This window comes from Ovis aries, chromosome 18 (assembly GCF_016772045.2).
Source record: "Ovis aries strain OAR_USU_Benz2616 breed Rambouillet chromosome 18, ARS-UI_Ramb_v3.0, whole genome shotgun sequence".
NCBI lineage: Eukaryota > Metazoa > Chordata > Mammalia > Artiodactyla > Bovidae > Ovis > Ovis aries.
Genome location: NC_056071.1, coordinates 56180789 through 56201872, shown reverse-complemented (window position 1 = coordinate 56201872; position 21084 = coordinate 56180789). Strand labels below are relative to the sequence as shown.

The 21084-nt window shown below is 51.7% G+C and overlaps 1 protein-coding gene across 4 annotated transcripts in view; it reads left to right on the top strand.

The window, feature by feature from the left end:
* The first annotated feature begins 2049 nt into the window (after positions 1 to 2049).
* The window catches only part of PRIMA1 (proline rich membrane anchor 1), a 68633-nt gene continuing 49598 nt past the window's right edge, over positions 2050 to 21084 (top strand). For 3 of the 4 annotated variants that reach the window (XM_060401458.1, XM_060401459.1, XM_042234989.2), the window contains exons 1-3: positions 2351 to 2431; positions 3075 to 3198; positions 10796 to 10931. In XM_060401458.1, coding sequence (XP_060257441.1) covers positions 3106 to 3198; positions 10796 to 10931 — 229 coding nt within the window. In that variant the 5' untranslated portion in view covers positions 2351 to 2431; positions 3075 to 3105. Of the gene's footprint in view, positions 2268 to 2350; positions 2432 to 3074; positions 3199 to 10795; positions 10932 to 21084 lie in introns of those variants that run through there. The other variant, XM_060401457.1, reaches the window with a different exon arrangement.

Here is a 21084-nt window from a genome sequence, read left to right as displayed (position 1 = left end):
AGGTATTCCCAGACACTGTATATGGAATGAATGAACCAATGAGCAAGTATCTCCACATCTTTGCCCAAGGGGTTCCCAATGCTTGCAATATTCCCCCACTCCTGGCAGGTTACCCAGTCTTGCAAGGCTTTCCTGACCCTGCCTCCGGTCTTCATTGCTCTGCCCTCCACTTATAGAGGTTTTGTCACATTTTAGCTGACACCAGAATGCTAAGACCGTGGAATGGCTGTGGACAGTGGACTGTCTACTTTTATTATCTGTCTCCTAACATGTCCTCAGTCTCAGTCGTGTCTGACTCTTTGCGACCCCATGAACTGCAGGCCCTACAGGCGCCTCTGTCCATGGGGTTTTCCAAGCAGGAATACTGGCTGCTGCTGCTGCTGCTGCTGCTGCTAAGTCACTTCAGTCGTGTCCGACTCTGTGCGAACCCACAGACGGCAGCCCACCAGGTTCCTCTGTCCCTGGGATTCTCCAGGCAAGAATACTGGAGCGGGTTGCTATTTCCTTCTCCAGGAGATCTTCCCGACCCAGGGATCCCACCTGCATTTCCTGCACTGGCAGGCAGATTCTTCACCTCTGAGCCACCAGGGATTTAGATGTCTCCTAGATCAGACCCCAAGCTGTTAGAGGGAAGGGCCAGGGCCTCATTCTCCCTTGGGTCCAAGCATCTCACTGGGTCAGATACGTCTGTCTCTATAGAGTGTGTGGAGAAATGCCTGGGGTCAGCACTCAGCACAGAAGAGGTCGCTAAGAAATTTGTCTGAAAGCTGGTTTGCAGAGCAGCTGATACTCAAAGAGTGTGTATTTATATGGGGTGACAAGGGTGCCTGAAGAGATGGGGGAAAGAAACTAAGTGTTCCTTCGATGAATGAGCTATGATGTCAGGCTCTCCACTCACTGTCCTGACCCCAGCTAAAAATAGGATTGTCCATGCCTTGCGGGAGGACGGAGTGGGGTGCTCTGGAAGGCCACTCAAACAATCAAAGTGCTTGTCAAGTGCTTCCACCCCATCAGAAGAGGCCATGCGTATCTGCGGTGCGGACCGGGGCGGGGCGGTGGGGCGGGCCGGGGCAGCTTGTTTCAGAGATATAACCGGCTACTTCGCCAAAGACTTGTTGACATCTCGCCTCAAATAGGAGTTTGAGAAAAGCAGCGGTGGAGGGTGGAGAGGCCCTCCCCAGGGGCCGTTGGCAACTCTTTCCAATATGTAGTGGCCGAAGCGGTGAAGGAAATGGCAACCCACTCCAGTGTTCTTGCCTGGAGAATCCCAGGGACAGAGAAGCCTGGTAGGCTTCCGTCTATGGGGTCACACAGAGTCGGACACGACTGATGTGACTTAGCAGTAGCAGTAGCAGAAGCGGTGTCCAGGCCCAGGACCACAGAAGGGAGAATACAGCACTTGGCCCCAGGAGGGGCGGTCTGCACCTCCAGCCTGGGCCACCCGGGCATTTTCGCCTTCTTCGGAATGGGGCGGGGGAGGGGAGGGAGTCCGCAAGGATCGAGGGCAAAAGAAGGGGTCTCCGCAAATCAGTCCTTACCCCCTTCTCGCCGCCTAGAAGAAACTTGTAAGGGAGGCGGAAGGGGAAGAGGACAGCAGGCAAGGAGCAAGTCCCCTCGGGCGCTGGGAGTCCTCTTCCTCGCGGGTGGATAAATAAATTATTAAGCGCCCAATACACAATAGCCTCGCTAGATGGAGACGAGGAATCACTGCAGCGGCGCTGGCGGCGGCGGCGGCGGAGAGCGCGGGCGGGCGCGCAGCACCAGGCGGGAGGCGGGCGAGCTCTGGCTCGGCTCACGTCTGTTTTCCTTTTTCGTGCATTATTTATTTCGCCTCCGCCCGCTGCCTTGCGGCCGGAGCGGGGGCTCCAGGCCAGTGCCTTTGGCCGCTGCTTCTTGCGGGCCGGCGTGAGGGGCGGTCCGAGCCAGGCACCCCCGCGCCCCGGGCAGCCGCGCGGCGCCACCGCGAAGGGCGGGGACCCGGGAGGGCACGCGCCGCCGGCTCCGGGAGGCTTGGAGGAGACTTTCCCCGCCCTCCGCCTCCGCCTCGGCAGCCCGCCCCGTTCCTAGGAGCGGGGTGCCGCCCCTCCCGGCCCGCGCGCGGCCAGGCGCAGCCGGAGCCACCGCGCCCTGCGCCCCGTGCGAGCGCGCCCTGCCCGGGCCCCGGGCTCAGCCGCCCGGGAGGCCCAAGCCGCGCGCAAACTTTTGCTCCAGTGTCCGGCGTTCCTCCTCGGCATGTGAAGCCCCTCGGCGCCCGCGCAGTCGCCAGGGTGAGGACCGAGGCCCCGCCTAGAGGGCGGGGGACTGGGGAGGCGGCTGGCTTTAAATGGGGGCCGTCCGGCGGCTTGCGACCAGATTCTGCCTCGGGCGGGGGGAGCGAGCGAGGACCTCTCTTCCCCGCGCCGAGGATCGGTGGGGGCCGCCGCCAGGCAAGGTGGCGTGAGGCACTGGAGGGGTGCGGGCGGAGATGGAGACGCGGGGGAAGCTCCCGCCCTGAGGCGGGAGGCCGGGGCTCGGCGGAGCGCGCGAGGGCTAGCGGGGAGCGCACCGAGGTGCCTCCGTTGCAGTGTGCGCAGTGAGGGCCGGAGGGGCAGACAGGGTGCCCGCGGCGTGTGATTTCACGGTGCCGTACATGCGGGGGTCCGCGAATGTGCGGGCAGGAGTCGGTGGGTGTGAGCGGCAGGTTCTGTGGGTGTGCACACAGGGTGAGCGGCGCCCGCCGGGTTTGAAGTGTATTCACAGTGGGAGAGAGTTGTGCACGACTGTTTCTGGGGAGGTGCACGGGGCTCGGGAAGAGCGCTTGGCTGTTTCTGGAGGTGTGCTTGGGGGCCAAGGTACGCACGCAGGATTTTGGGGGCGTGCGCCACGACGGAGTGTGAGTTCCGGAATGCCGGCCTCCGTTAGTGTGCACCAAGGGTTGGCGAGGGTGCAAGCTGGAGTGAAGGGCCAGGCTTGGGTCACGAGGGTGCTCCAGGGTGCGGGGAGTGCCCACTGCGTTCGGACTGCTGCGGGTGAGGGTGCGCCACCAGGATGGTGCCCGGGGAGCCCAGCTGACTCGAGCTTTGCTCCCCTGACAGTTCGCCCCGGGAGCGGGAGCCGCGGGCCGAGATGCTCCTCCGGGATCTGGTGCTGCGCCGAGGTTGCTGCTGGCCGTCACTGCTGCTGCACTGCGCGCTCCACCCGCTCTGGGGCTTCGTGCAGGTGAGCGGCGGCGCGGGCTGCGAGCCCAGGACGACCTCCTGGGCAGGACGGGGTAGCGAGGGGTTGTCCCTTCACTCCCACGACCCTGGCTTTCTGCGGTTGCCGGTCCGATTGGTCCCGGGGAAGAGTTTAGGGAGAGAAAAGATGCTCTGGCTCCCTGTACTCTGGCCATGGAAAGATAAGAAACTCCTGAAAGAGACTTCAGTCCTGGCCTGCTGAGTGAGGCCCACAGGACAGCGCCTTGGAACAGACAGGTCACAGGGAATGCCTTCTGGATGATAATATTCCATTGCAGAAATGCAGAGAAAGAAACCTTAGAGCTTTGGCAAACTTAGAAAGAAAACATGATCCCAAGAATATACCCTCTTGATTTCCTATCAGAGCCTTTAGTAAAACTTCACAGTAGCCTTCTTAAACTGGACTACAAAACAGAAGCAACTGTGCTCCTGGCAGGCAGTGGAGCTGAGGATGTGGGACAGATTTTGCAAAGTGGCTATTGATGGGGGAATGTAGGAAGGTGTTGTCCATCTCTAAGGATTGCCTGAGGATGGAATCCTCACCCTGGGCCCACCATGCCTCCTGGACAGAGACCAAATAGCCACCAACTCCAGTGACCTGTGTTAGGGTCAGAGAGATGGATAGATGGGATGGTCCTTGGTGCTTCCCAGAACACACAGTCAGTGGTCCATTATAATGGTGAAGAGGTGAATTTTGTTGCCAGCTCCCTGGGTTGGGAAGATCCCATGGAGGAGGGCTTGGCAACCCCCTCCAGTATTGTTGCCTGGAGAATCCCATGGACAGAGGAGCCTGGCAGGCTGCGGTCCTTGGGGTTGCAAAGAGTTGGACACGACCAAAGCGACTTATCACATACGCATGGTGAATTTTGAGCTCCAGCTCTGCCCCTTACCAGCTGAGGAGCTTTAGACAGTGTGCTTAACCTCTCCGGACCTTGGTTTCTACTTCCTCACTGTGCAATTATAAGTACCTGGAGAAGGAAATGGCAACCCACTCCAGTTTCTTGCCTGGAGAATCCCAGGAATCCCAGGGATGGTGGAGCCTGATGGGCTGCTGTCTATGGGGTCGCAGAGTCCGACACAACTGAAGCGACTTAGCAGCAGCAGCAGCAGATGAGATAAAGATTGCTTAGCTCAGTGCCTCAACCATACTAAACACTGAATGGAGGTTGTTCTGCCATTATTGATGTTAGAAAGTCACCAATAGGGTAACATCGTTCATCTGTCTGGCTAGCCAGGTACTCTGTTGATCGCTACATAGTCCCAGCAACACTTTTGAATTGTTAGAGGTTCTGCAGGGTCTGGAGGATGTTTTTACCAATTCAGACACTGAAAAGCCCACTCTGGGATATTTGCAGCTCCATGTTCTGGTGGCATTTTGGGGGCTGGGGACTATTCAGATAGTTGCCCTGAGTAGGAGGTGCCAGTTCAGAGAAGGGATGGGGCAACACTGTTTGCCAGGCCACCAAGTTTCATGAGCTGTCCCAAGCGATAGGGCCCGGCTGAGAACGAACTTGGTCAGTCCTGTTTGGATGGCAGCCCTGGTGACCACTGGGAGATAACTAGGGGCCCTATTGCTGGAACCAGCTATCTACATGGAGAGCTTGAGATAGTGGGCCTGCTTGAGTGGGGGCGGGGGGCATACACACCCCCTTTGCCAGCACCAGCCCCATCCTCTGCTCTCTTCTCTGGCTTGCCTCTGTCTCACTCACGATTGTTTTCCTTTAGGAATTGACAGCTTTGTTTAATGTGTGAAATGGCAGCTATTAAACTCAGCTGTGCCTTCTCGGGATTCAGAGTTTTGTCACTTCTAAACATTTGGGTGGTTTGGGACCAGTACTTCTCATTCAACTTTTAGCTGAACCTCAGATATTCCGCTCACTTCCTTTTTATATTCATTTGTTTACAGTTTGCCTTCTTCTGGGAGACTTTTCCAGCTAGTATGGAGAGCAACATGGTGATGTTGTTAATCTCCAAGAACTGGAATTCTGCTGTGGGAACTAGCAGGATAGAGACAGTAGACCTGCCACCTCCCCACACACCCCCACCACCAAGAGAAATAATTCTGTAAAGTAGCTCCTTTTTTAAGCAGTGTCCTTCAGCCAGGCAGTACTTCCACCAGCAAATGTGTGTGTGTGTGTATTTCAGATTTCCTTACTCAATATAAATCAATTTTTGTGAAAATCAATTAGAAAGAAACCCTCCAGACAAACAGAATGGATAAAATCTTGCCTGGAGGTGCTGGAAAAATAATCTACAAATGATAAGGGCTGAGAAACCAAGGGGAAAGGGGGCTTTGGAATGAATCAGTCTGATTTTTGAGCAACAGAACTGAATTCAGGAGAAGAGAGGGGAGAAAAGTTGAAGTGCACAAAGCCATGTGTTTCCCTTTAAGTGGAGAGATTATCATGTGTGACGTCACAGGAGTTTCTTGAATAGAAAAAAAAAATCTGTCTATGCTTTTATGAGCTTTTTGCTGGAGGAGTTGTAAACATCTGGCAGTGTGAGCCAGCACAACCAAGTCCTGTAATTAACGGGATGGTTGATGAAGCCAGAGCTCTGTGTGGCCCCTCTAAGCACCAGGTTCCAACCTTGAGATCAGCCCCGGAGCCTGTGGCTGCTTCCTAGATGAAAAGAAACTTAATCATTAAAGTCAGATGACATTAAATAGCCGCAAGGTTGGTGGGGGCACTGTTAAGCCTTTTCTCTCTTTTTTCCTTCATGTGTCTGGAATTGAGATTCTGAGCTTCTGTGATTTAGGGTTCTTCTAAGTTCACTTCCAGATGAGTCCTTTTTTTCTGCAAGTGAAGAGGATGACAGGCTGGCGAATTTATTAGGTGTGACAGGAGTGTGTCTCATCAAGTTACTGTGGTGCTGGCCTGTCTCGATAAAAGATGCCAGGAGCCATCATCTTTGTGGGCGCCCTCCGAAAGCAGTCGTCGGAGAGACAGGCTCAGATCCGGGCCTGTGGGTCTCTGAGCGGCAACACGGAACCATCCCAAGGAATTGCCAAGCCCCCGCCCCTGTGGACAGTCATTACAGCGTCACTTATTTAGTCAGCTGCATTTATCCAGCACCTACTGTTTGCCAGGCCCCATGTTAAGGGCAAGGGAAATGTAGGGGTCCCTGCCTTCATGGCGCTGACAGTCTAGCTCTGGAGAGATTGTTAAATAAGTCATGGCAGGCAAGTACGCTTGGTAGGAGCAAATAGCTTAGAGATGGGAGCTGGTGGAAGATCCAGAGAAAATGCAGGTACAGTGCTTTAGCCGAGACAGGAGCAAGAAGTCAGGAGTCAGGATGCAACTGTGAGTTGAGTGAAGTGTCCAGACTGTGGAGGGAACAGCCCCCAGGTGGGAGGAGAGGGCAGGGCACTGGAAGAACCCCGGGGAGGGTTCCCCAGGTGAGGTCTCTGTTGTAAGCCACTAACGTCGTGTCTTACAGTTTGGGCTTGATCCTGAAGACTCTGGGGGCCAGGGAAAGTTTTTCTAAGAAAGAGATGACACAGTCTTAAATTAGCATTTTAGAAATCTCCAACCAGCTTCAACAGAAGATTAGGATTCAGGGAAGGATCGAGGCAAGGGGTTGATGAGAGTCAGGTTGCCAGATTTAGCAAATAAAAATACAAGCTGGGGACTTCCGTTGTGAATCAGTGGTTAAGACTTTGCCTTCTAATGCAGGGGGTGCGGTTTTAGTTCTTGGTTGGAGAGTTAAGATCCTACATGCCTGGTGGCCAAAAAACCAACACATAAAAGAGAGGCGATATTATAACAAATTCAATACAGGCTTTAAAAAAAGGTCCACATCAAAAAATCTTTAAAAAGAATATAGACTGTTCAGTTAAATTTTCAGATAGACAATGGATTATTCTTGAACATAGGTATCCTCCATACAATCTTTAGAACGTATTCATACTTAAAAGTGTTTATTGTTTACCTAAAATTTTACAGGGTGTCCTATAGTTTACCAGGCAGCCCTGGAGAGAGGCGAGGGAGCTGTGAAGACGTGGTGGTGCCTTGGTTTAGGGCTGTGGCCGTGGAATGAGAAGTGGATAGATTCAGGGACTCCTGAAGAGGCCAGGGGTGGGAACTGGCTGCCACAAGCCCCGTGTTCCCCAGACCACAGTGCCGGGGACAAAATGCAGGTGACTGCGGGACCTCTCGGGGCCTCTCTGGACCTCAGGATTCTGGCCTCAGGAGAACACTGCGGAGCAGGGAAAGGAAGGCGAGTGATGGTAAGACTGGAATAAAACGCGGTCACAGGAAGTCACAGTACAGGCTTTAGGCGGGTCATTGACCCTCTCTGGGCCTCTGCTCCTCCTCGGTCAAGTCCAGCTAAGAGCAGGTGACTTCAGGGGCAAGTTTACTCTCCTGTGAGACTTCCCAGGATGTAACCCAACCAGGCCAGGGATTGAGACAAGCGTGTGGTATTGAGGATTCCTCTTTACTGGTCTAAACAAAGCACCGTCGATCCGCGGAACGAATGGTCCTGGTACTGGGGTCCGGGGTAGGTTGCATGTTTCTCCACTGCCAGGCAGACCTTCCACAGCACACGTTTGCACTGAGCACCAGCTGAATGTCAGGCCTGGTGCAACTCTGGTCCATCACTTAGCCTTGCCCAGCCTGTCATTCTATAGGTATGGATGATACCAGCTCCATCTCTCGATTATTCTCGTGGTGAAATCAGCACCTGTGTCCCATGACTGACACATAGTAAGGCTCAGGAAGTCATGTTCCATCAGGACTCATAAAGCACAGACCCACCTGCCTTTCTGTTCCAAGATGCTCACAACTTAATGTGTGTGTTTCTGGTTGGGGGGGCGGGGGCGGGGTGCAGAGACAGACATTACATAACAGGGGGAAAGTGCCCCAGAGAGGAGGGTTTATGAAGTGAAAGGGCAGCACTGGGTAGCTGGGTCTAATTCTGGGGGCTGTGGGCTTCAGGATGGCTTGCCTGGGAAGACCGTGTAAGAGCTGGGCCTGAAGGATGTACCGATGTGGATGCAGAGCGTGTGTTACCAGCTGTCAGTCAAGGGAGGTGCAGCAGCCACAGGCCTGTACTGGTCCAAACCAGTGAGGGACCCAAGTGGGCCCCCGCCTCCGGGAGGATAGCCCACCCAGGCTGGCTAATAGGGTGGTGACAATATTAGTGTGTTCTTATGGTTGGTTAAGCAACTGTGCTCACTCCCTTTTCAGTGGGACTGCGATACCAGAGGCCAGATGTTTAAGATGTAGGGTGTGCCTTCACTTCCCCGCCCCCTTCCGCCTCGAAACTCTGTCCTGGTTTCTCTGCTTGTAATTTCATCACATGAAGCCCTCTGATCCATCTGTGCCCTCCTAGCCTCTCACAAAAATAGGTCACTGGGTTGGGCCAGGTTAAACAAATGTGCTCGTCGTGAACCTTCTCGTGTGAACTGCACCTTGGAGAATAGAGAAGTAATTGCTTTGGGAACGGCATTGCTTGATGTTCACAGACTTGGTGGAGTTCAGTGTAGAAGCGATCTCAGAGGCCAGCGGTTGGGAGAAGGGAGCTTTCAAGCAGGCCCCAGGGTCTTGGAAGGTCGGAATCCAGAGAAGAGTCTCCGTGATGGGTGATGAGAGGGCTGACCGCTGCGCTGGGGCAGAAGTCAGTGGTTTGGCCGTGACATCTAAGGAGTTCATCAGCTCCATAAGATAACCGAGAAAAGGCTCACCATCTGAGGATATGTTCTTGTGAGATAAGATGGCCTTCCAGGGTTTGAAATGCAGTCAGTGGTCCTTTAAAAACACTAAAAGGTGGTGAGCAGGAGCTTCGTGGCCTTGTAGATACTGTCAGGGCTGTGAATCAGTCCACCTCCTGGTGCCATTACCTGTCCTGTTCACATCTGCCGTGTATCAAGGGAGCAGCCGAGCCCTGCTGGCTGTCTCTGCCAGCCCGGGACACGTGCAGCAGAGAGTCTACGCTGGCCTCCAAAGGCAGGCCTACCCTGGCTGGTTGCAGAGAAACTGAGGTCGTGGGTTTCTACTCATGAGAGATGACAGCCAGAGAAATGAACTGTGGCCCTCCCTGAGGTAGCAGGTGACCACCAACTCTTTCCTTCATGTCTTTAAATCAGCTGTTCCCTGGGACAGACAGAAAATGCTAAACTCAAAGATGTATGGCTGTCTGCCATAGGGAGGGTTGCTGGGAGTGGGTCTAAACCAGCCATTCTCTCACTGGCTATGCACTGGAAGTTTAACCCAGGATGCTTCAACAAAATTTGCATGCCCAGCTCCACCTGCAGAAATTCTGATTTGACTGGCATGAGAGAGGCTCAGGCATGAGTATCTTTTAAAGATGCCTGGAGAGTCTAACGTGCAAGCAGCTGACATCCCCTATGTGAACACCCACCCACTTTTGCTCCCCTTTGTAGCTTACACATGGGGAGACTGGGACTAAAGTCAGAAGAACACCAACCCAGGATTCAAGAGGTGTGAATTCTGGTGAATTTCAGGCATTTGCTTAGGTGATATGATGGCAAGAGGAAAAAGGCCTGACTCCTGACCCCACAGACCTTAGAGTCCAGTAAACAGGAGGATGAACTAGGTAAACACTCCGATGTAGATTTCTGTCCCGTAGAGTGAAATCTAGTACCAGGAGAGCTTGTAATGGCGAGATGACCTGGCCAGGGCCGTCAGAGATGCTTCCCTGAGGAGGTGATAGCTGAGCTGAATAACGGGTAAAGCAGGGGGGAAGGTGTGGGAGAAAATTCCAGGCCATTGGAGCAGCCAGTGCAAAAGGTGGGAGCACAGCCAGGAGCCCAGGACCGGAAAGAGGGCTTTGAGAGCAGAGCAGAGGGCCAGAGCATGAAGGGGGGGCTGTCTTCCCGCGCAGGGCCTGTGGCCACGGGATCCCCTGAGCTGTGGACATGGGATCCCCTGAGCTGTGGACAGGCATTCAGGGTTGGTGGGGGCTGAGCGCAGGCAGTTTGGTCAGGGGTGTTTCCCACAAGACCACTGGGGGCCTCGTGGATACTACTGGGAATGTTGCTCCGGTTCCCTTAGTCACACAGCCACCAAAGAAGAGGCCTGGCTGGGTAACGGGCCTCCTTCAAGATGAGGGGAACTTGGCCCAGAGTGGACACAGGAAGGCCATCAAGAGCTGTGGCCAGAGAGGAGGCCAGGCCTTGGTCCTGCCGGGTAGCAAGGAAGACTGGAGAAGCAGGCAGTGGGTCAGGTTACTGAAGAGGCGGAATCAGTGTCCTGTCACCATCTGGGTGTGAGAGCCTCAGGCGGCCACTTCTCCTGCCTAGGCCTGAGTTTCCTCATTTGTTCGATGGGGAGATTCTAGGAGTTCACCTTCACACACTCGTCTGCCTCTCACGGGTGCCCAAGCCTATTGCCCCGGTCCCATGGCTGGTTCCTGGCAGGGCTAGAAATGAAACCTTGCTCTCCAGTCCTTCCAGGCCAGCCTCCCATAAAGTGGTTTTTTTTGAGCCAACCCAGCTTCTGTCCTTCCTGCCGAGGCTGGGGGTGGTGAGGTGTGTTGGGGGGAGCAGTGGGGAGGGAGCATCTGGGCTCCCAGTGGCCTCACTGGCTCCTCCTGGGCACCTGTGCCCATTTCTGCAGGTGACGCACGGTGAGCCCCAGAAGTCCTGCTCCAAGGTGACCGACAGCTGTCAACACGTCTGCCAGTGCCGGCCCCCGCCCCCGCTGCCGCCGCCACCGCCGCCCCCGCCGCCTCCCAGACTCCTCTCCGCCCCAGGTAAGCACAGGCTCGCTCCGTTTCCGGTTTCTCTCTGTGTTTTCCGGGGCCCAGAAAGAACCCCTGAGGAGAGCAGAGGGCAGCCTTGCTTTCTTTGTAATTTTCCACTGGCCGAGCAGGAGGGAAGCCAAGGCCCAACTTTTCCCTGCAGTCTGCAAAACGCCTTTCCCACAGCATGCTCCTGTGAGATGGAGAAGGATGTTTCTCCATCGGGTAATCAGATAAAAGTCAATCTCCATTTGATGAGTGACTCTGCCTGGATTGTTCCGAAGGCCAGACCTTGAAGAGGGGCCAGCCACGGACGCTGGCCTGAAATCCCCCTCCCGTGAGCATGGTTGCGTTTTCTGATTTTCGTTCACGTGTAAGACAGCAATTGGTATAGAACGCAAGAGGAGGCTCTGGGAACAAAGTTACACAGATGCCTCCCGGCTATTTGCAGTCTATTCTGCTAACCTCCGCCCTCACCCCCCACCAACCCCCACTTGTTTGCCTGGATTTCATCTCTGAACAATTTGATTGCAAACAAAGGAGGGCTTCTTTAGCCAGAAAGAGCCTCAGTCCTGACCCGCAGGGGTTAAGCTCCATGTCTACAATCGCCAGTTGATAAGGTCTCTAACAAGAGATTCTGTATTTTGATTGGATCACCCAAGTTGCGGCCTGTAGAATGCATGAGCTCATGCATGGATCCACCTCATTAAACATATCTCTGTTGAGTTATTTGGGGGCATATTTGAAATAACCTTGACGAGGTTTGTTCTCTGGTAAGCCCTGTTTTCAGGCTCTCAGTGTCCAGGCTGGGATGCAGTGTGCTGGGGACCTTTGGCAGTTCATGTGTATTCCTGCCTTTTGTCTATAGGTCCCTCCACCCCCCAAAAAGTGAAAGTGCTAGTATCTCAGTTGCATCCAACTCTTTGTGACCCATGGACAACAGCCCACCAGGCTCCTCTCTCCATGGCATTCTGCAGGCAAGAATACTAGAGTGGGTTGCCATTCCCTTCCCCGGGGATCGAACCCGCGTCTTCTCGCATTAGCCACCAGGGAAGCCCTAGGGTCCCTACCTGTGTCCAGTCTTCCCTGACACTTGTGGCCCAGTGCTTTCCAGAGAGTGGCCTTCAATGTGGCCTGAAGCATTTGTTTTAAAGTGGAGCTTCACAGGCTCACTGTAACCCACCGAGTCAGAGCCTTTGGGGTGGGGCTTCGGAGCTGGCATCCTGACAAGTCCTGAGGGGATTCAGATGCACGTTAGAATCAAGAACCTCAGCCTACCAGGCCCTCTGCTGCAGTACCACGCAGGATCCCACTATCCCAAGATGCTCACCTTTCTCCTCTCTCCTGAAGGAAAGCTACGGGGCCCAGCCTCAGGCCCCTGCCCCTCACTCCCTTCCTTGCCTTAGAATTCCTTCTCCCTCCACTATTCAGAGTCCAGGTCTGCGCTGCCTCCAGGCATGTTGGTACCTGATGGGTCTACATCCCCCAGTTAGAGTCTGTTCAGTTCATCTTGTGCTAACTGAGCCTCTAGTGCCAGACACAGACCTGAAAGACCATTCTGGTTTCTGGGATCTCTTGGCCTCAGGGAACCCACACAAAGTCACCTGAGGGAGCACAGAAATTGCTCTCTAGGTCCACTGAAAATCCTAGAGTAGTTGGACCAAACTCCAACCATAGGAAACAGTGACATTGACTTGGGTCTTCATAGTAAGTGGAATTGTTCTAGGTTGATGAGGAGGTTATGGGGAAAGGGCATCTGGGCAGGAGGAACGGCAAGAGCAAAGTCTTAGACGTATGACTCTGTAAGTCGTCTCGGGAGGCCCAAGCCCCTCCAAGGGTTTGAAGGAATGTCAAGGGGTAGACAGTGAAGGGCCTTGTGTGCCTGGCTCAGTAGGTTACATTTCATCCTGTTTTACCATTATTTGCCAAACATTCACCGTATCCAAATGCCTCCTTTGGTTTGCCTTATTTCTTTCTTTCTTTCTTTCTTTTTTTTTTTTTTTACTTTAAACAGACTCACTTTTGTGTTTATACAAATTAGTCTCCAAAGGAAACTTTCTGTAACTATTCTCAGTGCAAAACCGGAATCACTTACATAAATAGAAGGTGACTGTAAAAACAAAGGCAATGGACACAAACCAGCGTTTTAATGTTCCGGCCTGTCATGGAAGGGTCTAAGCTCGAGGGCTTCTCTTTTTCTGCTAAAAAGGGAGCTGGAGAGACCTGTCAGAGCCACACTCATCCCTCACAGAGGTGTTCTCTAGAAAGAAAGCAGAAGGTTTGCAAGAGAATCAAAAGGAGCTTAAGTTTCTTGTTCTATGTTTCCATGTGTCTGGGTGCCGGCTCCATGTCTGTCTAAGACCAGCTCACTTACCCCCAGGGACGTGCACCCCTTCCTTTAGGAAACCCTGCTCTGGGTAGCCATGAGCCCATGGAGGTATTAAGCAAAGAAGTGACATACCATCTGCTTCCGAAAGTCAACTTTCCTGACAACATAGAGGGTGGACTGGGGTGAGCTGCCTGACTGGGGTCAAGTGGGGACCCTTGAGATACTCCAGGCCCCAGATCACCTACAAAGGCCTGAAGCCAGGCGGGGGGCTGAAGAGGAGGGTAAGTGGGCAGGAGTGCCAGGTGTGAGTGCCAGACACCTCACGTAAGCTTGGGGGCTGAGGGCACTTCTGGGTGAGAGAACAGCAGGTGTTGTTTGATTCTATGATGAAACTTTTCAGTTAGGAGTGGCAGAAACCCATCTTGAAGTGGCATGAGTGATGTGAAAGCTAGAGAGAGATGTTTGGTTTTTGGCTCGTGTGTTGGAGTATTCCAGCAACAGGTCTTATATGATGAACTGGGTTTCTGTCTCCATCTCTCTGTTCTGATTTCTCCTGGGTCTCCTTTTCTCTCAAGCTGGCTCAGTCCCTGTGGCTCCAGTTTCCAGGATTCCATCAGCCTTAACAGTTAGTTATCTGTTTACTCAGAGAGCTTCTCTTTCTCAACCATTCACCTAAAACCCTGAGGCTGACTTTCATTGGACCAGCTTGAGTCACATGTCCATCCTTGGACCAATCATGGTAGCCTGTGAGATGGAATGTGCTGATTGGCCAGGCCTGGGCCATGTGACCACCCTGGACAGTTGAAGTATATGGATAGGGGTTAAGGGGATGGTGGCTTCTGAAAGGAAAACCTAGGTAGAGGGGTTGTAACCCAAGGATGAAGATGTAGATGCTGGGCAGGAGGAAAGTGGGTGCAACTCCATGGCCTTGGTATGCCTGGTAGATTAGACCAGTGATGGAGAATGTGTTTCATACACCTTCTTGATCCTCACTGAGCTCAGCCCAGAAGCTCACCCTTAAGTACAGCCCAGTAATGTCAGACAGAACTATGGCCACAGGCGCAACTTCTGTTCAGTCTGTAATCCTTGAGGAATTAGCCTCCCCCAAGGGAACAGGACTTCAATCTGTGAAGCCTGTGTGGTCGTTCAGCAGGTGTGCACAGAGCTCCCCAGGTGCTGGCACATGCCAGGGGCTAGGACATCAGTGGTGAGCAAGAGAGGGGCAGCTGCTGCCCGCAGGGAGCTCATGGTCCCGCAGCCCATCTTCTGCAGAGGATGTCCATGGGAGGATCCTTCCTGCCATCCTTCTGGATACACTGGCTCCGAGCATCTTGCTGGCTCCAGCAATAGGTGACCCACCATCCTGGTTTGGCCAGGACTAAAGAGTTTCCCGGGATGCAGAACCTTGATCCTTTGGTCATCAGAGGTGCCTGCATCCTGGCCACTCACAAGGGCTTCTGATTTACCTGCTGAATGTTTGTTGAGTGTCTGCTCTGCATCCAGACATGTGTTGAGTGTACTGGAGGCTCAAGGGGACTTGTCCTCACCCGCGTGGCCTGAGTAATGAAAACAAACTGAGAACGCCACTTAAGAGGGCCAAGGCCCTGAGCCTGGGTTGGTGTGCTAGCCCTGCCACTTTCTCTGCATGATTTTAAGAGGGCTGGTGAGAGTTTTTGAATTTTATATTGGTGTATAGTTGATTGACACTGTTATATTAGTTTCAGGTGTACAACACAGTGATTCAGTTATACATATACAAATATCGATTTCTTCTCAGATTCTTTTCCCATATAGGTTATTGCAGAATATTGAGTAGAGTTTTCTGTGCTGTACAGTAGGTCCTTGTTGATTTTGTATTTTGTATATGGCAGAATGTGTATGTTGATATTAACCTCCTAACTTATCCCTCCCCCCAACCACCTTTCTCCTTTGGTAATGTAAGTTGGTTTTCTAAGTCTTTGAGTCCGTTTGTTTTGTAAATGAGTTCATTTGCGTGACTTTTTAAGATTCCACACATAAGCAGTATCATTTATATTTCTCTGTCTGGCTTACTTAGTATGATAATCTCTAGGTCCATCCATGTTGCTGCAAATGACATTATTTCATTCTTTTTTATGCTTGAGTTTTATGTATATAAAACACATCTTCTTTATCCATTCATCTGTGGAAGAACCCTTAGGTTGCTTCCATATCTTGGCTATTGTAAACAGTGCTGCAATGAACACTGACGTGCATGTATCTTTTTGAGTTATGATTTCCTCCAGATATATACCTAGGAGTGGGATTGCCAGATCATATGGGAGCTCTACTTTTAGTTTTTTAAGGCACCTCCCTGTTCTCCATAGTAGCTGCACTAATGTACATTCCTACTAACATTGTAGGAGTGTTCAGAAAGGACTGGTAAACTTAAGTTTGAGTTTAAGGTGTAAGATTTTCACCTACCAATGGGGTTGACTGGAAGATTCATGTCAGTGGACACTGGACTAGTATCCATTGCTGCTGTTTCATGAAAATCATTCTGATGAAGAGCTACCTCTGAGTGTTAGACTTGGGAAAGGAAACGGTGCTTTGGGGAAAGATATTTAATTCTGCAAAAAGCAGGAAAGGAGGGTCCAGGATGACATGGGAGAATTCCCAGGTAGACCTTGGATAGGCAGGAGCAGAGGAGGCCAGACAGTCAGAGCGGCTGAAGCAGAGGCCCTGAGTTAGGAGCATCAGGATCACACAGGAGGTGCCCTGCTGTAGAATGTCCTTTTTCAGGAGTGTGGGCTTCAGGGTGTGTGTCTGGGGTAGAGGGAGAAAGAGCACACAGAGGAAACCTCTGCACCTGCTCACACAGACAGGTAAACACTCCTGTAAGGATGGATCAGAAATATTTGCCAGAATTGTGGGGCATCATCCCCATGGCCAGGCAGGTCTCCCCTTTCATCCAAACAGCACCTGCTGCTGCCCTACTGCTCAGGGCAAGCAGAATGGCTTGGGTTGGCTGGGACTCTCCTGGCTTTAGCCCTGGAAGCTCTGCATCCCAGTGTCAACTTAAAAAATAGTCACAACCTAAAAGTTGAGAGTTATGTTTTATTAGATGAGAATTTTTAGGACTTCAAGTCTGGGAGACAGCATCGCAGGTGACCCTGGGAGAACTGTTCCAAGGAGGCGAGGGTTATATAGAAGTTCTGCAACAAAGGACAGGTAGTCTGAACATCAAAAGATTATTGTTACTTAAAGAAAGCCAGATATCCCAAGTTAAGACATTTAGTGCTTTTCTCCGTATGGGAAGATGCAAGAGTCTGGGCTGTCTGCAATCATTCCTTTCACATGCATCTCAGCTGTCTTGGGCCAGAATCCCGTATTTTTCACATCCTGAGCTCCCTTGGGGCTCACCATAGGGAGTGGCTGCAGTCTTGACGGCTACTAGATCCCAGGTGTTCTTCTCCTTCCTGAGTGCCCTTAAGGCTTAGGAACTCACTTTGGAGGCTGCAGTCGCTAATGACTGTGACATCCTTATTTACTGACATGGCAGGAAATACTCCATTTCTCACCCAGAAACTCTTTTGTCATCCTGGGCAAGCCAGGATGGTGGGTCATCTATTACTGGGCCACCCTTCTTCTGGCAAAGGCAACATAGTTTTTCAGTTTGTTTCTTGTTATTTTTGCTGTGCTTGTTTTTGTTCCACTGTGAAAGTTTCAAGAACACTGCTCTCCCCACCCCACGTCCATACTAGAACTTGCTGATCATAGGGGCAGCTCAGCCCACACTTCCCTGTGGGCTTCCAGCTCAGCTCCCACTCCCAGCAACCTTGGATGTCTGTGGAGACAGCCCTGCCCTGTCTTGCCTGATGGTTGACAAAGATCCTGAAAAGTGTTCTTTGATACGGAAGATTCTTGAACAGCATCTCCACTTTCTGAGCTTTGTTTTCCAAGCTCTGCCCACAGCGCTTTGCACTGTAAATTTTGCAAACTGTGGGAGGCACTAGACCAGCAGTTCTCTACAGCAGAGTATGGTCAGAATCCCCTGGAGGGCTTGTTTAAACACAGGTTGCCAGATTCCATCTCCAAAATTCCTGATTCAGTAGGTTTCGGGGTGGGACCAAGGACTTTGCATTTCTAAAACATTCTCAGGTGAAACTGATTCCACTCCCCACCACCCTCACCCCTACCCCAGCAAGGGTGCACCCTTTGAGAACCAGCATCCTAGGGGATAATCAAGTCAAGAGACTTTGGAGTCAGATGCAGCGCTTCCACCTTAGCTCTGTGACACTGGGCATGTCTTATTTTTCTCAGCCTCAGTTCCCTTATCTGTAAAATGGAGCCAGTGATACTTAGCTGAGGAGGCATTCCAGTGAAGACTGGAAATTATACAGCCTGTACTTGGCAAAGACAACATGATTAAAAGTGGTGTTACAGCAGAGTGGCTCAGCCTGGCTGTCCTGCCGTCTAGATCTGGGATCCAGTCTTATTCATGAGCTAAGTGGTTTGGGCAACACAGCCTTTATTGCTTGGAGCCTCAATTTCCACACATCTGTAAAATGAGGCTAATGACAATACCCACTGCATATGGGCACTTGTGAGAATTTGATGGTATAAAGTTCACCCAGCACAGAACCTGGAACCCAAGTTAACACTCATTCAATGACAGCTCATAAGTAATATTAATGATAACTAATAATATATAATATCTATTTAGTAATAATAAATACTAGATCACTGGCCTATAGGTTGGGAGTTGTTTAAAAATGGTTCTGGGACCATTTTTAAGTAGAGAAAGGAGTATCTGTTTAGACACTCCGGGAGGAAATGGTGCCTTAAGGAGGTGTGGACACCCCTTGGTATTCAACAGAAAAGGTTTATCCAGAGTACCACTCATGCCCCATTAGGGGCAGCCATCACTAGGCTTGTGATCCCCAGGGTCAGCCCCAGAGCCCCTGGATGGAAGTATTTCTGCAAGGCGTGGACAAGGGGTGAACTCTGGCCAAGCAAAGGAACACACATGCTCGAGGGCCCGACTGAAAAGCCCATAGCAGCCGCCAGGTCTCAGGACCCGGCCGGCTTTGTAAATGTCAGCGATGGCCCACCCGTCCCTGTGTGTGACTCAGATGCTGCAGCCAAGGAAGGAGATGTGTACCAGCCCTCAAGGAAGAGCACGTACACCCCCTCCACGAGACCTGCTTCTGAGGCTGATGGGGCCAAAAATAGCTGTGGCAGCACAGAGGCGTGAGCCTGCATTCCCATAGTGCCTGTCTTTAAGGAGCTCAAAGCACTGAGATGGATTTGGTTTTTGGCATGTATTTTATTTTTAGAAAAACCAGGGACTTCCCTGGTGGTCCAGTGGTTAAGACTTTGCCTTCCAGTGCAGGGGATGTGGGTTCAACCCACTGTCAGGAAGGTAAGATACTGCATGCCTCGTGGCCAAGAAACCAAAACATAGAACAGAAACAATATTTTAACTAATTCAATAAAGTCTTCAAAGATAGCCCACATTAAAAAAAAGAGAGAGAGAGAGAAACCGGAAAAGAGGTTGACTCCCTCAAGATTGCACAGCAGTGGTGGAGATAGGAATGGGGTCACTTGGTTCCCCTACTATGTGCCCAGGGCCATGTTTTAAAAGAGGGAAACAAACGGGACTGTGGAAGTTCTAGAATGATTTTATTACTCACCCAGAACACTAGGAAGAACCAATACTCAGCTCTCCCATTTCGAGGCGGAAGCTCTGTGCTACTCGTCTCTTTTAATCCTCACGTACTCATTTGCAAGGAGCTCAAACCAGTTAATCCTGAAGGAAATCAATCCTCAATATTCATTGGAAGGACTCATGCTGAAGCTCCACGCTTTGGCCACCTGATGTGAAGAGCTGACACGTTGGAAAAGACCCTGATACTTGGAAAAACTGAAGGCAAAAAAAGAAGGGGGCAACAGAGGATAAGATGGTTAGATAGCATCACTGACTCAATGGACATGAATTTGGGCAGACTCTGGGAGATAGTGAAGGACAGGGGAGCCTGGAGTGCTGCAGTCCATGGGGTCGATAAGAGTCAGACATGGCTTAGTGACTGAACAACGCCTTTGTAGGAATATACACCAGTCCTCATGTCTGCCAGGCTTCCCCTCAAGGTAGTTAACCTCAGCTTGGGCAGATCTGAGCTCAAATATTCTCCAGGAAAACCATTCCCTGTTCTGGTTCTCTATGGCTATAGAGTCAGTCTCCCCAAAAGTTAGTGGTTAAAGAAAACACAGATGTCCTGTCCTTTCCTCTAACAATTACGGAGGGTGACAGGCTTCACCAGGAGGGTCTTGCTTGGGGTCTTTCCCATGACTGTAATCATTTGGCTGGGGCTGGAGCCATCTGGAAGGCTTCCTTGCTGGTATCTGGTGGTTGGTGCTGGCTGTTGGGTGGGTCCATAACTGGTCTTGCTCACCAGAACACCTCCATGATGCCCCTGTGTGTCCTGGGCTTCCTCTCAGCATGGCAGCTATGTTCTAAGCTGAAGAAGCAGGTGGAAGCTGAAGCCCCTTGAGGATGTAACTGAGATCATAGAGCATCATTTCTGCTGCTTTCTGCTCCTCGGAATCAAGTGACCAAGTGCCGGGGGCGAAACCCCTAAAGCCTAATCACGTCCTTGCGTTTTGTCGGGCTTTCTTCCTCATGACCTTGTCACGGGCAGGATTCCTCAAGCTGGCTCCCGGCATTCAAGGTTGCTCACCTTCTAGGCAGAGGGAATTCTGTTTTACCTCTTGGTAGAGGAGTGTCAGAGAATTTGTGTACATTTTAAAATCATGCACATAGATGCACACACTCTTTGAACTTTTCATTTTCCTTTATAGCAATCATCCTACTCTTAAAATATCTAGTCAGTTACTTGATTGATGCCTGGATCTTTTGCTAGATATAAGTTACTGCCATGTGTCTGCTGTGTCCACTTAGAGCTCCAGCTCCTTAGCATGTGCCTGGCACATCACAGGTCCTCAGTAGCTACTATTTGCTTCTTTTGCAAAGATCTTTACACTCTTCTCTACGCCAGGCACTGTGCAAGGTTTGGGGAATGCAGTGGCGAACAGGACGGAAGGGTCACTGTGCGTATGCACAGGCAGGGCAGGAGGGTTGGGACAGAAAATAAACAAACCAAAAATAGTGCCAGAAAAATAGAAGGTGACCTGGGCTACAAAGGTAATGAAAATCATAAGATCTGATAGGGGGTGAAACTGTTAGTTGCTCAGTCATGTCCGACTCTTTGTGACCCCATGGACTTTAGCCTGCCAGGCTTCTCTGTCCATGGCATTCTTCAGGTTCATCTCTGAACCTGAACTGTTAATTTACTCAACAATACTGGAGTGGGTTGCCACTTCCTTCTCCAGGGGATCTTCCTAACCCAGGGATTGGACCCAGGTCTCCCGCATGGCAGGCAGTTTCTTTACTATCTGAGCCACTGACCGGCTGGTCACTTAGATTGTGTGGTCTGGGGACCGGAGATGACGCTTCAGCTGAGAGCCAATTGCAGGGAAGTCATGGGTGAGGAAGACCTGGGGGAAGAGAGTTCTCAGCAGAGGGAACAGCAGCGCGAGTTCCTGATGTGCTCAGAGTGTGTGAGAGACCAGCGTGGCTGCTGGCTGTTGGGCAAAGCAACACAGGAGGAGGCAAGGCCCAGAGGGAGGGCCTGGGGGGGGCAGGGAAGGGGTTCGGGTTTTATCTTAAGTGTGAGCAGAAGCTTCTAGAGGGTTTTGAGCAGGGCTGTGACCTGGCCTCATTTATACTTTACAGAGACGGGCTCCCAGTGAGGGGACTGTCACTTCAGTCCAGCTGGTGGCAGGAGAGCCAGTGAGGTGGCCCAGATCGGGGAGAGG